This window comes from Talpa occidentalis, unplaced genomic scaffold (genome assembly GCF_014898055.3).
Source record: "Talpa occidentalis isolate TD23 unplaced genomic scaffold, MPIMG_talOcc4v2.1 talOcc4.4, whole genome shotgun sequence".
NCBI lineage: Eukaryota > Metazoa > Chordata > Mammalia > Eulipotyphla > Talpidae > Talpa > Talpa occidentalis.
The window spans coordinates 94,286,100-94,301,956 of NW_023604295.1; the positions used below are offsets into that span (position 1 = coordinate 94,286,100).

The 15,857-nt window shown below is 39.6% G+C and overlaps 1 protein-coding gene across 1 annotated transcript in view; it reads left to right on the plus strand.

Moving 5' to 3' along the window:
* SLC9A9 (solute carrier family 9 member A9) overlaps nucleotides 1-15,857 on the plus strand; it is a 630,868-nt gene that overhangs the window by 389,545 nt on the left and 225,466 nt on the right. The window contains exon 11 of the mRNA XM_054700753.1: nucleotides 1,487-1,598. Within this exon, the coding sequence (XP_054556728.1) occupies nucleotides 1,487-1,598 (112 nt within the window). The remainder of the gene's footprint in view (nucleotides 1-1,486; nucleotides 1,599-15,857) is intronic.

Here is a 15,857-nt window from a genome sequence, read left to right on the forward strand (position 1 = left end):
GCCACCAGGCTTACTAAGCTTTAGAAATATTTTTATTACAATATGGTAAAATCTATTTTTCTAGTGAGTACTTTGAAAACAGCATAAAGGGAGTAGAGATCAAAAGAAGTTAGCATGATGAATATAGTGAGAATGATGAATATGCTCTTAATATCTTAAGAATTGTGCAAATTAAGCTTATTTTTATAGCATAGCCCCTTTCCTACAAGGAAAATCTAGATAAAGGTTAGAATTCACTTTTTTTAAAAGATTTATTTTTTTTATACAAGAGTTGGGGTACAGGCCAGAGGCACGGGAGGGTGAGAGGATTCACCAGAGACAGAGTAGGGCACAGAAGAGGCAGATTGACTGAAGTACACTGCTGAGGGGAGCAGCAGGTGAGACAGGAGAGGTCTGCTGTACCATGTGGGCATCTCCCTGGCTGGCGGGGATGGAACCCATGCTGCAGAGGCTGCGGACAGCTTCACAAAGCTGAGCTCAACCTGTTGCGCCACCGGGGAGGCCCTGGAATTCACTTTCAATGTAGAGAGCTTTGCAGCGCTAGGCCTAGAGGCAGGCATTCCCAAGGGGAATGGATATACTGAGCCACTGGGAATAAACCCAAGGATAGTCAGTGGTTGTTCTCTCCACTTGAAAAAAGGGGCAGATAACTCTCATATCACAGGCAAATGCCCTCCGGGACAGGAGAGCTGACCATGTCTGTAAAGCCCTGATGCAACCAAGCATCTGCATTTACCTCTTCTCTTCACTGAGCTGAACTTTCAAATTTCATCTAAAACCAGAATCTTAAGAGAAATTTCCCTCTTCCCAGATAACTCCATCCTATTTAAGGACAAACTAGAATAGACAGATTATCAGGAAAGAAGCCAAAGACAACCAAAAAGGAGAGATGATTACACCAACATCTTTATAGATTTTAACGTGTAAAGCTTGGATTTTAGAAAAATGGTTCTTAAAGCAGCAGTTGTATTATGCATTAAGACAGGCAATTCTTCTCAAAATTAAATCCACTAAAAGAAAAAATTAAGTGAAGCTTGCTAGCTACAGTGAGTATGAACTGATGGAAAGTAAGATGGTAATCATGAGCAAAAGTACATTTATCCTTTCTAAAGTGCTGCTTGAGAAGATAATGTCGCTGCCTATGAATGGTCTTTGCCTCCCATTTTGCAGCAGAATTGAGCACAGACTCAGTCATCAGCAACATAAATGCGATGAGAAAATTTACAGTGACTGAAAAGTTATTGGGTTAACAATTTTAAACCAAGTATATGTGCAAAGAAAGCAGAGTTCTCTATTATTTCTGGAAAGGCATTGCCATTGAGGGATGAATTTGGGAAGCAAAGTGAACATTCATGTATTGGCATGTTTGCCCCCACTTTCTGGGTCAGAATGTGCACAAGTTCAAGGACATCCTGTTTCAAGTTCAAGGACTCTCACCCTTATTGAAGCAACATTTTCCTCAATGTTTCCCTGCACTTATCTACAGCTAGCAATTTTTATTGCCAGAGCCTGCAACATCTATCCCCTCTCCTTTCTCCTAAATCTGGGCCGAAAGCAGAAGGTCCCCTGGAACTTTCAGCACATGATGATGTTTTCAGGTATGTGAACTACGTTATATGCTCTTCTCTCACATCTTGTGGAAAACGATGAGGAGACTTTGAGACTTTCTGGAGAGTGTAATTCCACTTCACCCCCTTGTCTCTAGCATCATCCTGATACTTCCTGAGTTCTGAACAATAGGGGGATTTCATTTTCCAGACAAAAATGAAATTAAAGGGACTCTTGCTGGGGGTGACCGCAAAGTACAGTATCTGTTGGAAACTGGCCTAGAATGGGCATTGTGTCCCCCTCAACCTATTTCAGATCAATTTTTATATCAGAGAATTTGAACAATCATGTCACAAATTGCATCATGAAGGTAAATGCAATCACGCATCACTTAGTGTTTATGTTCCCAATGGATGGCATAGAGGATGGTGTTCCTGACAGTCTGTATCTTGCAGCAGCCCCCCATGTCTATTGTACCATTTAGGTGTGCATAATTACACCTGTTGAAGTTTTTACAACAACAAAATTCCCTAACATTGCATTTCTCACAACATAGCCTCATCAGGAATTGATGAGTGACTGTATATTCCAATGGTACCCACTTGTCCAGTGACCTTAGAGCCCACATTCCTTCCCTATGCAAGATACAGAAAATTCTCATGGTTCAGAAAAAAGGAGAATCATAACTACCCAATTATTAGTTGAGGAAACAAGTATTAATTGCACACTCACCTCATGCCAAGAGTAGTTCTAGGCACCAGTGGATAAAACTGATTAGGCCTCTGTCCTCTAGAAGCTTATGTTCTACTTGCTTGAACCACACCTCAAGTGTCCTTTTTTCTAAAAGAAAATAAACCAAACAGATTTACTGACCTTGAACTACTCTAGAAACCATGGTTCCTTCTATTCAGTTAATTTTTCCACCTTGAGTCTTCGGTTGCTCAGAGGTCTCTTACTGGCCTTCTATATGTGTGGGCACTTACATTTCACATAAAGGCATCATTGGAAGGTCCATGAAAGTAAAATAAATAAATATATAAAAATTTTCTCTCATAATAGAACAAACAAAATTTGGGGCTCATAGGGGGGTACAGAAACAGTGAGAAAACTATCAGTTATTGAATATGTCCCATTTACCTCGCATTATGCGTCAATCCTAGGAAGCAGATAACCCATTTTGTGGATGTAGAAACTCAGTTGCAGGATCTCACAGAAAAGTATCCCGAACCCAGCATTGTGAGACTCCACCCCAAATGGGAACAAGTATCTCCAAACCTACATTCTTAGTAGTGCTAGTAATTACTTCATCTTCAGTTCCATTCTAGTCTATTCCACATAGTAAAGGGTGGCAGCTCCAAAGCTGAGAATGAGTTGTTTAAGATCCAGTGTTTAAATTCACCCTTCTAGAGTCTTCTGACAGCACATGCCTGCATTTCCCATCAGGTGAAGGTGAGACAGTCATAAAGAGGATAAATTGGACTGATAGGTGATATTTTCTACTTAGAACAAAAATGAAATTTGGTAATGAGTTGAATTCTGTTACAGGAAAGCAAAAGGCAAATCTAATTATGAATAAATAAGTTAGGTTTCATTTTTGGAAAGTATTCCTAGGAGTTGGAAAGCACTTTTCATTAAAGCATCAGTAACCTGATTCTGGAAAATAGTGGAAATGGTTATTACATTTTAAATAATGCTTTGTTTTACTAAGAATGGTTTGAGAAAAATGTAAGAGTTTAGATAGTTATATTGAGATGTGAAGTATCTTTCCAAATGGTTATCTGCTTGGTGGTTTCTCAAGGGTTTGACACCTTCTGTATTTGCTCAGCTTAGAGATGGAGTTACATTAAAAAGTGAGAGCAACAAAATGGTGCTTAGGGCTAAGGAATAAAAGGAAATCACAAAATGGTGATTTTTTTTTTAATGATATTCTAAAGCAAGCCATGATCTGTGAATCAATAATGACCCACACCTATATTGTAAAGATGGAACACAGCCACCTGCTTATTTACATATTGTCCGTGGTTATTTTTTGCTACAAGACCAAGTTAGGCAGCCATGGTCCACAAAATCTACAATGTATACTCCCTGGCCTTGTTCTAAAGCATCGTCACGTTTCCAAAGGTGACCATTACATTAATGGTGTTGGCATTATTGGTGTAATTCAGAGACATGATGGTCAACTAGTTCATCTCATTAAATGGAACAAAAGACCATGTACAGGGCCTCCCCCGGTGCGGTTGAGCGTTGGACTGTGAAGCTGCCCGCAGCCTCTGCAGTGCCGGTTCGATCCCCGGCTGCCGGTGAGGGTCCCACATGGTGCGCAGACCTCTCCTGCCGCCTGCTGCTCCCCTCAGCAGTGTACTTCGTCACTCTGCCTGTTCTGTTCCCCGCTCTGGCTCTGGTGAATTCTCTCACCCTCTCGTGCTTCTGACTGTACCCAGTGCTTGTATAAATAAATAAATCTTTAAAAAAAAAAAAGACCATGTACAACTTTTTCAGGATTCCTACATACATAGGACTCTAGTGTACAGAGTGTGACACCCATTGTCTTCCTCATTAGCACCCACATCACCAGCTAGGTTTGGAGTCACCTGTAGCATTTCAGCAGCTTGATTCCAAAGATTGTTGTCATTTGGGGCCAAAGTGAGCATATTTTTATAAATTTGATTGGATTTTTATTTTGTACACAGTTCACAAATAAATATGAACAAAAATAGATTATTTTTTTCTATTTTTATTAAAAGTTAGCAAGATAAATGATACTTTCTGGCATAATGAAAAGAATATTGGAGTTTCTATTTAAAAAAATGTCTTTTTAGCTTTAAAATGAGGAAATTGCAATGTGGTATTGTTATGTAGTAGAATTGTATTAGCTCAAATCAGAAGTTAATTTATACTTTCAAACACCTTTCTTGGGTAATATTTTGAGATTTATCAGGGCCAGGTGGAATAGGTACTATCGGCCTCCCTTTGCTTTTTTAAAAGAGAGGCAGATAGATATGAAGAAGTTGGGTATCTTCCTCACAATCTCACAACCAAATAGAGATGAAAGGATAACTGAACCCAAGTCCCTTAACTTTGAATCTAGAGCCTTCTCACCTACATGACACTCACTGTATAGGTTAATCCTCATTGTCTTGAGAGCAAAAGTTAAATCAAAAGTTTGCCAGTCCAGCCCAGCATGTTTAACATGTAAATCTGGCTCCCCATCCAGTTCACAACAAACTGAACACGTGGGTGACAGCCCTGCCAGTCATCTGCTCAGAGACACTGCCCCCACTGTCCCCCATCAGTGTCGGTGGTATCAGGTGACCTTCGCCTCCGCTTACCATGTGTGAAGCCGTATTTGTCCACAAAAGAGAATGCTCTGGACTCAGCTTTGGTTTTCTGCATGAATTTGGATATTCTGTACTGCACTCAGGACTAAAGTTATAAATTTATTTTCCAGTAAATAAGGAATTTAAAAGTTCAATTTAAGGTAACATAAAGAGCAAATCAAATTACATACTATCTAGCCTTCCCCTGGTATGTGAAAACAACCCCTGCTGAAACCAGAGGAAAAAGCTCTTTAAGAATATTTGCTTTGGGGCCTCCTTGGTGGTACAGTGGTTGAGCGCTGGGTTGTGAAGCTGCCCGCAGCCTCTGCAGCACCAGTTTGATTCCCGGCCACCGGGCGAGTGTCCCACATGGCGCTCAGACCTCTCCTGCCGCCCGCTGCTCCCCTCAGCAGTGTACTTCGGTCCTTCTGCCTGCTCTGTTCCCCGCTCTGGCTCTGGTGACTTCTCTCACCCTCCTGCGTTTCTTACTACACCCAGTGCTTGTATAAATAAATAAATATTAAAAAAAAAAAGAATATTTGCTTTTGGGGCCTCCCTGGTGGTGAAGGGGTTAAGATACAACCTATGAAGCTGTCCGCAGCCACTGTAGCACGAGTTCTATCCCTGGCCAGGGAGCTACCCACATGGTGCAGCAGACCTCTCCTGACTTGCCCCCTCCTCCCCTAGCAGTGTATTTTGGTCAATCTGCCTGTTCTGTTTCCTACTCTGTCTATGGTGAATCCTCTCACCCCCCCACACCTCTGGCCTGTATCCCAGTTCTTGCATGCATAAATAACTAAATCTTTAAAAAAAAAAAAAAAAGAAAATTTGCTTTATAATGAAATCAAATGTTCTTAATTATGCCCAGTGTGGCTCTGGTCATTCCATAAGAAGGATGACTTAGTAGCCCTCTGGCAGACTCTAGCTTCTCTCTAATAAATTAAGATGATACCTTTCTTTAGATGGCTCAAAACATTTTTCAGAGGGTCCTTTGGAAGCTAAGCAACAGTGACCCTCTGACTAATATAGGGGTGTGAATTTATTTGGCCATTCTCTCATTCACAGTCAGCAGCTGTTCATTAACTCGCCTTTCCTGACACACTCTCTTAGGTAGGTATTTGGGTGAACTGTGACAAACGTGTGGACCCTGTGCTTAAGAGGCTTGCGGCCTAAGGGAGAGGTTGGCTCCAGCCCAGGCTGGTTCACCAAAAAACATACACTGTACCTGGTTAAAAAACCAGTCAGATAACTTGGTCTTAGTCAATTATACCTTTGTCATTGCACATTTGCTAAATCCTTTTCCATCATCTTTGCCCTCACCTCATGCATACCTGTTTGTGGGCAGAAGAATGTGTCCAGAAAGATAAAGATGCATCCAAAAAGAAGTGGATCCACTTTAAAGTCAATGACTCTTTAGCTCAGGCACCTTCACTTACATGGCCCCTTTCAAGGTCCCAGGAGGACTCTAGTGGCATGTCCTGATACTTTTTATGTTATTTTTTCAAGGTGAGTGCCCCAAATATATAAATTTTTCAAACCTCACAAAAACCTGAATCAGACTTTTCTCCAAATCTGAAACCCTGCGGAGGTGAAAGTTTCTGAAAAGACCCACCTACTTATGCAGCCACTGGTAGTGAGTGGGCTGTACAGATAATCCTGGCTCAGCAACGCATTTGAGTAAAGCTCATTGTTCACGATTGACCCCATTGTTACTGCTGACCTCTCCCCTGCCACCTCCACCTTTAGCCTATAGACCCAATTAAACGAGTGACACACTATCAGGTCCAGATTGAAGGTTTCAGCCAGCACAGTCCCTACACATTGATTTTGTATAGTAATCTACACACATGAAGCCTTAGAACCTGAAAATGAGAGAAGGGCTGTAGGTCAGGAATAGTGTCTGCTTGTCTTCTCTGCCTTACTACCCTTTAATAAGGTAAATTCTGCTTTTGGTAGCAAGTTTGCCTCTCAGAGCCAATTGGGGGCGTTTATCTTGAGACATTTTTAAGACCTTCTTTAAATTCAAGGCCAGGAGTTTATTACTACTCTGTTGTATCGTGTGACACCCCGCACAAAGGGCTTAAGAGGAATGCTAAGCTCCCCTGAAGCTCTTCCTCCTGCTCCCAAGCATAGCCCTAGTTAATGCCTGGAGTGAACTGCCCGCCCCAGTTCTCAGTTCCCTTGAAACCAAAGAGGCAGAGCTCTGTGGTTCAAATTAAAGGAGGAGATGTGTTTCGCACAAATTAGCTTTCCTATTGATGTGGTGCATATTACAAAGATCAGGCCTCTTGTTTTAATTCAAACCCACGTGCTGCAATTTTTATTTAATTTAAAACTAAATAAGAACCTGAGTTGCTGGAAGGAGGGGAAATGCCAAGCCCAATTGAGCCCTGGCAGCCTTCCTGAAACCACTGTGACTTGGGGATTGTGGCCTATGAGCCCGCCACTGCCAGCCCTCACCACCCCAGGGCAGAACTGCTGTGCTGAAATGGACAGGAGAGAAGAAGCCCAGAGCACTGGGAAGCACTGGAGCAGGACGATGAACTCTGAAAATATGTCAGAGAACATGTTCCTTCAATTTGCACTTTGAAGAGACACTGAAACTCTGTTATGTTCTGTCACATAAACTAGGAGGAATTTAAACCAGGAAAATGTCACCACAGAGAATAGATATAAAATGAAGGCTCATCCATGAGCTGATGTAGTCATAAGGCAACAGCGTCTAGTGTCACTGGGCTTTGCTGCTAATTTCATTTGTAGCTCCACTAGCTGTCCGCTAGCATTCATTAGCATGCAAATAGCTGTCAGCTATTTATGATTAGGAGAAAGGTATGGAAGAAAAGCTTTAAGAGAAATTTTCCATTGGTTTTCAATGGTAAAAACAATGCCACTGCTTTGCAACTTTTAGGAGACACTGTTCTGTGGCCCAAAGAATACCAGTGCTCTGTGGAAGAACAGCTCAAGAAGGTATAGAAGATCACCTTTCTTCGTGTCTTTTTGACGGGGTTCAGATGAAGCCATGATCAAAGCCAATTTGAGACTTTGACACAATAGTAGCATTATCCAGCTAACATATCAGTTACTACCAGGAAGAAAACATAAGTAGAATTCATGAAAGTGAAGAGCAAAGGTCTTTGTTTTGCCAGTACCCAAGCTATTGAATCTCCATCAAGCCATCAGGACTGTGCTAAACAATTACCAGCCCCACGTAAACTAGATACTTGGCATATTTTCTGATCTCTGATGCCCAGAAGTGTGGCTACAGACCAACAATTTGGGAGTTCCTTGAAAATACTAAATTTAAATCCATATTCGACAACATTTCCAGGTATTGATAGTTCATATCTACAGAAATGTTTAGGAAGCAAATCCCAGAACATAATGCTAAATCATGGATTCTGTTCAAAACCTTTCTCTTCAATCCATTCCCCCCACCTCATTTTGTTTTGCTTTAAGCCCTCCTGGATGCTTCTTATTCTTCCATTTGCCATCTAATCAGCATAGCAATGTTTATCCCCTTATTGAATTTCTTGAGCACAGTCTATTCACACAAACTGTCTTTCTGCCAAGAATCCTTTCCACACCCACCCACCATCACTCTTTTACTCATCTAATTTTTTGTATTCTTAAGATGTCAGTGCAGATATCACTTTCCATAGGAAACTTAGGTAACTCCTCAAGCCTGTTTGCTGTCCCTCTCCTCTATTTCCATACCATGTACCACTTCTCAACTTCTAGTATCCATCACACTCTATCATGACTTTCTGTTTGCCTCTCTGTATGCCTCCCTAGACTTGAAGTTTGTGCAGGCAAATATTTACCTGTTTTTGCTTACTCTGCACCTTAGCATCCAGCACATTGTTAACAACTGAGTAACCTTTCATGAATAGTTGGTGGGTGAATAGGTGAATGAATGAATGAATGACACACAACATTGCATGTTTTACTACTCTTGCCACTTAAGAATGATCCATTCCTGTTCTATCTGCTCTGGGAACTACACATTCCAGAATTGGCCCAATAGGTGGCTCTCATTAACCAGGCTTACTCCCACAGGTAGGAGTTAAGCAATAATAATTTTAAGGCATGAGATCAACAAATAAAAAATTCTTTTAATGAAAGAAAATATTTTTCACCTACACACTTTTGACTGAAGCATCCCACCCTGGATGCTGATAGCTATACATATTAATATTTGCTCAAAAGGAGGCATTTGGATCTGAGAATATTTTTCAGAATCTCTGCTTCCTTTGTGTTGGAAGAATGTGTGTGTTTTCCAACTAAAAACCAAAGATCTCATTAAAAACCTGGACCTTTTACATGTATCAGGTGATTTGAATCAAGAATCAGGCTAAAGCCTGCGTTTGGTAAGATGGAATAGAATGAAGACACCAGGCTTGCGTCTTCCTACTAACAAGATTATAGTAGAAATAGGTCAAATTGCCCCTAAGGAAAAAAACAGACAACATAACACACACAAGAGGCAAAGGTCCAGTGGAAAGGGGTCAGAAAAACTTTAAGTGAATCCTGTTTATAGTGATACCAGGGCATTGAGAGGGGTGGCTGATGTGTAGAGCCCCCTAATATTGTTGATATAGGCACATGCAGTATTGGGGACTCTTGAGACCTGGTACTGAAGTGGATAAAGGGGTGAAAAAGTTGGCACCGAGGACAGAGGGTGCATTGTTGGAGAGGTACAGGTACAAGGTGCAGGGGTGGGATGCAAGCCTTACGAGCTTGAGTCTGAGGCTTGAATCTGCAGAGAGAAACAGGTCAGAGCACCTGGGTTTCCTTATAGAAGAGGCTATTATTTTAAGCCAAGATCAGGATATTCAAAAACAACTTCCATCTCTAACTCCAGGAATAAAGACAAACAACAAAGAAGCACTTGAAAAAACTAGAGCTCAAGCACTTGTTAGTAAAAGAGCCAAACAGGATAGGGCTCTATGCTGGAAAAGGGAAGAAAACAACTCTAATCTTGTAACCCATATAAACAGTAATCCACGCCAAGCACTGCACATAGTGCTCAAAAATAGCCAGGAGCTGAAGTAGACATGAGAATATAAGTCACTAAGACCAAGGAGCTGACCTAAAGGAGGAGATAACTGGATCCCACCACACAACTCTGATACCCACCACAGAGTGAGAAGCTTGCATTCCTGATATTTACTGTAGGTGATCCTTTGGTGAGTACCACACCAGTTTTCTTCTATACCTACTACCCCTCACTGGTACAGTTCTCTGATTACTTCAACAAGTACAAAGTCTGCTCCTATTACAACCCCCTAAAAATTTTAAATGATGAGACAAGAGAACATGCCATAAATACTAGAGCAAAGAACACTGAGAGAACTTTCTATTCAGTAGAACTGAAAAATATGACCAAAGATGAGATCAAGTAACAGTTATAACAAAGCTTGTGGAACTCAAAAAAAAAAAAAATCAGAGAATAAAAAAAGCAACAGAATAAATATAAAGAACATATAAAGTGGCTTAGAAACACTATAACTAAATAAAAAAACACAATTTAGGGCCTAAGCAGGTAAAAGCAGACATAATGGAGAAAATTAATGAGCTTAAAAACACCATGTTAGAGAACACACGAATAGAAAAATACAAAGAAAAAAGGAATTTAACAAATGAAAAGAATGTAAGAGTCATTTGGGATAACATTTTTTATGTTTTTATTTATTTATTTTTTTTAGTAGAAGAACTAGGGTTTAGGCCAGAGGTTTAGGGGGGTGAGATGCTCCACCAGAGACAGAGTGGGGAGCAAGGAGGTGGATTTACTGAAATACACTGCCATGGGGACAGTGGGAAAGACAGGAGAGGTCTGTTGCGCTCTGCAGGTTAGCTCCCTGGCCAGATATCTAACTCAGGCTGCAGCGGTGACAGCACTGAGACTTAACTTTTAGGCCACCAAGGAAGCCCCTCATTTGGGATAACTTAAAGAGAAATAACATACATATCATGGGGTTTCTAGCAAAGAAAGAGAAAGGCTTAGAAAACTTATTTAAAGAAATAATTGCTGAAAATTATCTCAGTCTGGAAAATGAGCCAGACATTGTGATACAAGAGGCCCAAGGAGCTCCAAACAAAATCACACCAGATAGAGACACACCAAGCTACATTTAATAAAGCCATTGAAAACCACTGACAAGGACAGAAATTAAAACAAGAGAAAAATAGTAACCTCTAAGAGAGCACCAATCAGACTGTCAGTACTCAAAGAAAAAACGTCCAGCCCAGAATCCTTTACTCGGCATGATTAATATTCGAGACAGAAAGAAGAATAAAGAGCTTCACTAAAAAGAAAAATCTGAAAGAATTTATCAACACCAAGCAGCACATGAAAGAAATCTTAAAAGGATACTATAAAGCAGCAGTACAATGACTACAGAGACACCTAAATCATCTATGCTGGTGGTGGAGGAGAATAACAATATGGCTCATCAGAACAAGTCAGAGACCAGACTGTCCAATGAGTCACACAAATAGCCCATCATATACCAACCACAGGAGAACCCTCAAACAAAAATTAATAGACATGACGAATAAAATAACAGATTGGAACCTAAACAAACCATAACAGGAAGATCTCAAAACACAAAAAGCAAGACAAATCCAAATACACAAAACATAGCAAAATCACAGTGAGTATGTATGTCTCAAAAATAACCTTAAGTGTAAATAACCTTACACTCAAAAGATGTAGTATGGTGTAGTGGCAGGATGGGCCACTGAGCAGGTTTTCTATGATCAGAGCAGACCAGGTAAAGGAGAGTTCTAGAGCCCTCAGTGGCTTTCTCAGGCTTTTACTGAGCTTTTACATGTAAGCAGGTACATGGCAGGCAGGGGTGCTAGGGGGCAAGGAGGCCGACAGACCTCCAAGCCCTCCGCATGTCTTCACTCTGGGCTTCTCAGGCATTCTTTCTCCCCTTCTCTCTCCTGCCTCTTCTCCTGCCTCTGCTTCTCTTGGCAGATATCTCAATACCGCGCTAGGGCCCACAGATGTCAATAACATAACTTATAACAATGTAATAAATGCAGGTACCCCCATCATGCAGGGCAATCCTAATAGCAAGAGGGAAGAAAAGCCTGAAAATAATTTACCCTACATATGGCTAAGTGGATTGCAAAATGAAGTCCAACTTTCTGCTAAGATAATAGTAAAATTAAGATACATAAGGGCAGCAATACAATAATACTAGGGGACTTTAATATCCCACTGTTAACAATGACCAGATTAATAAAACAAAGAATAAATAAGAAAAAATAGCATTGAGAAGCTAAACCAAATAGGTCTAGTAGACATATACAGAACGATCCACCCAAAAACTTCTGCATGCACATTTTTTTTCCAAATGGACATGGAACAGTTTGAAGAATAAAGCATATGTTGGACACAAGTCAGTTATCAATAAAACCACAAATATCAAAATTATGCCTTGAATTCTTTCTGACCATAATGTCATAAAGATAGAAATTAAGTGTAAGAACAAAAAATAGGGGGCCTCCCTGGAGGTCTAGGAGTTAAGTCTCAGCACTATCATCACTATGGCCTGAGTTTTATCCCCACCAGGGAGCTAACCCACAAATGGCACAGCAGACCTCTCTCTCACCCACTGCTCCCCTTAGCAGTGTTTTTCAGTAAATCCTCCTGTTCTGCTCCCCACTCTGTCTCTGGTGAATCCTCTCATGCCCCGTGCCTCTGGCACATACCCAGTTATTCTACACAAAAATAAATAAATAAATAAAACTTAAAAAGAAAAGGAAAAAAATAAGACATACTATGCATATATGGAAAATAGAGGAAATGTTGCTTAATAGTTATTGGATCAAAGAGGAAGTAAAAACAAAATTTAAAAAATACCTTGAATGAGTGAAAATAACAATACATGCTACCAGAATCTATGGAATGCAACAAAGTCTTAAAGGCAAAGAAATTTAATATAGGCCCATATTAAACAGGGAAGGAAATCCCATATAAACTAATCTAATACCACATCCAAAACAACTGGACAAAAGAGGAAAAAATAGGTCCCAAAGTTAGTAGAAGGAAGCAACTAATAAAAACAGGAGCAGGAATAAATGAAATTGAGATCTAAAAGACTATACAAAAAATATTAATGAAACTAAACGTTGGTTCTTTGAGAAGATAAACAAAATAGACAAGTCTCTAAGTAGGCTGACAAAAAGAAGAGCAGTGAGGGCCTCCCTAGTGGTGCAGCAGTTGAGCGCTGGGTTGCGAAGCTGCCCGCAGCCTCTGCAGCAACAGTTCGATCCCCGGCTGCTCCGCGGCCATGGGAGGAGGGTCCCACATGGCGCGACAGACCTCTCCTGCGGCCCGCTGCTCCCCTCAGCAGTGTACTTCGGTCCTTCTGCCTGCTCTGCTCCCCGCTCTGGCTCTGGTGAAGTCTCTCACCCTCCCGCGCTTCTGACTGTACCCAGTGCTTGTATAAATAAATAAATAAATCTTTAAAAAAAAAAAAAAAGAGCAGTGAGAAAACATTAATAAACAGAATCACAAATTATGAGGGAAAAATCATCATAAATTGTACAGATGTATAAAGGATTACAAATGGTTACTATGAATAAACTATATGGCAATAAATTCAATAACCTTGAAAAAATGAACAAATTAATAGATCAATATAGTCTAGATCAATAGTGACTAACCTAGGAAGAGAGAAATGAGTTGAACAAAGCATGGAAACTGAAACAGTAATTCAAAAAAACTAAAGTTTAGAACCAGGTCACTTTACAAATGAAATTTATCAAACCTTTAAAGAACTAATGTCCACCTTGCTTAAATTGTTTTTAAAAATACATGAAGAAAGAAGCTCCCTCCCTAGTGTTTACTACAAGGACTGAACCAGTCTGCACTCCCATCACCAGTGTACGAGGGCTCGTTTTTCTCCACATCCTTGCCAACATTTGTATTTAATGCAATTTTCATCAGAATACCAGCAATATTTTTCAAAGAAGTTGAACAAAAAAAAATATTGAAATTTATAATGGAACCACAGAAGCCCTCAAATGTAAAAGGAACCCTGAGAATAAAAGAGAGAAATGAAGTTATCACATTACTTGACTCTAAGCTTTACTATAAAAAAATAATAACATCGATATGATATTGGCTCAAAAGTAGATACTCTTTGGGCCTCCCTTGTGGTGCAGGCGGTTGAGCGTCGCACTGTGAAGCTGTCTGCAGCCTCTGCAGCGTGGGTTCGATCCCGGCCGGCCGGCGAGAATCCCACATGGCAAAGCAGACTTCTGCTGTGTCACCCGCTGCTCCCCTCAGCAGTGTATTTCAGTCAGTCTACCTGTTCTGTTCACTGCTCTGTCTCCGGTAAATCTTATCACCCTCCCGCGCATCTGGACTGTAACCTGTACCCCGGTTCTTGTATAAAAATAAATAAATCTTAAAAAAAAAGTAGATACTCATTAACACCGTAGACAAAAATAAACTCCAAATAGTATAAAGATTTAGATATTTGACTGGCAACAATAAACTTCATGGAAGAAAATCTTGGAAATATGTTCCATGATATCAATGATAAAGATATTTTTGGTGACTTGATCCCTATGGCAAAGGAACTAAAATGCAAAATAAACAATTCAGATTACCTCAAATTATAAAGCTTTTATACAGAAAAAAGAAATACAAGATGATTCAAAAGATACCCTACTGAATGGGCCCAAATAGTCACACAATATATAACTGATAAGATATTACTATCAAAGATATATGAAAATGCACACAGTGAAGAATTTTTTTAAAAAGAGCAAACCAATTAATAAATGGGCAGCAAATATGAACAGACAATTCACCAGAGAGAATATCCAAAAGACCAAAGATGTAATGAAAAAATATTCATCATTGTTTCCAATAAGAGCAATGTATGTTAAAACCACAGTGAGAAATCATCTCACACCCATGAGAATAGCACATTAAAAATACCTTCAACAAGAAGTGCAGAGAAAAAGAGAACACTGTTACATTGTAGGTGGAAATGTGAGTTGGCATAGACATTAAGGAAAGCAATGTACATTTGCCATTAAAAAACCAAAAACAGAAATACCATATGACCCAGGAATTCTACTCTTGGGCATATAGCTAAAGAATATGAAACCATCAGCACAAAAATCTATATATTCCACAATGATAATAGAAACATTATTTGCAATACCTAGGATATGGAAGCAGCCTAAATGAAGATCAACAATTGGATCAAGAAGATAGGGTACAGCCACACTATGGAGTACTATGTAGGCATAAGTAAGGAAAAATTGCAGCCATTTGCAACAAAATGGAGGAAATTTGAGAGAATTATGTGTAATAAAACAAGTCAGAAATAAAAACAAACACTGGACATATTTCCATGTTAATGATTACTATTCAACATGGTGCTGAAGTCCTAGTAATGAAAGTAGACAAAGAAAAATAAAAAAGGAATCCAAATTGGGAAATAAGTACAACTATGACTTTTTTCAGATGACATGATAACATATCTCAAAACACCTAAAGATCCCACTAAAAAACTAACTAAAACTTTAATCAATATAGCAAAGTGGCAGGTTATAAAATAATTTACCAAAATCAATTGTGTTCTTATAAGAAAACCAAGAACTAGGAGAGGAAGAAATAAAGAAAACATCCCATTTGCTAACACATCAAAAAGTATTACATCCATAGGAATAAACTTAATTAATGAAGTGAAGGACCTTTACAATGAAAACTAAAAGACATTATAAAAAGAAATAGAAGTCATAAAGAAAAGGAAAGATAGTCCCTGCTCATGAGTTAGAAGTATTAACATTGTTAAAATGGCCATCTTACCCAAAGCACTATATAGATTCAATGTAATCTATATCAAAGTTTCAGTGCATTTTTCAAAGAAATAGAATAAATGTTACTGAAATTTATATAGAGCCAAAAAATACAGTAGCCAAAACAATTGTGACAGAAAAGAGGAAGAATGGAGTTTT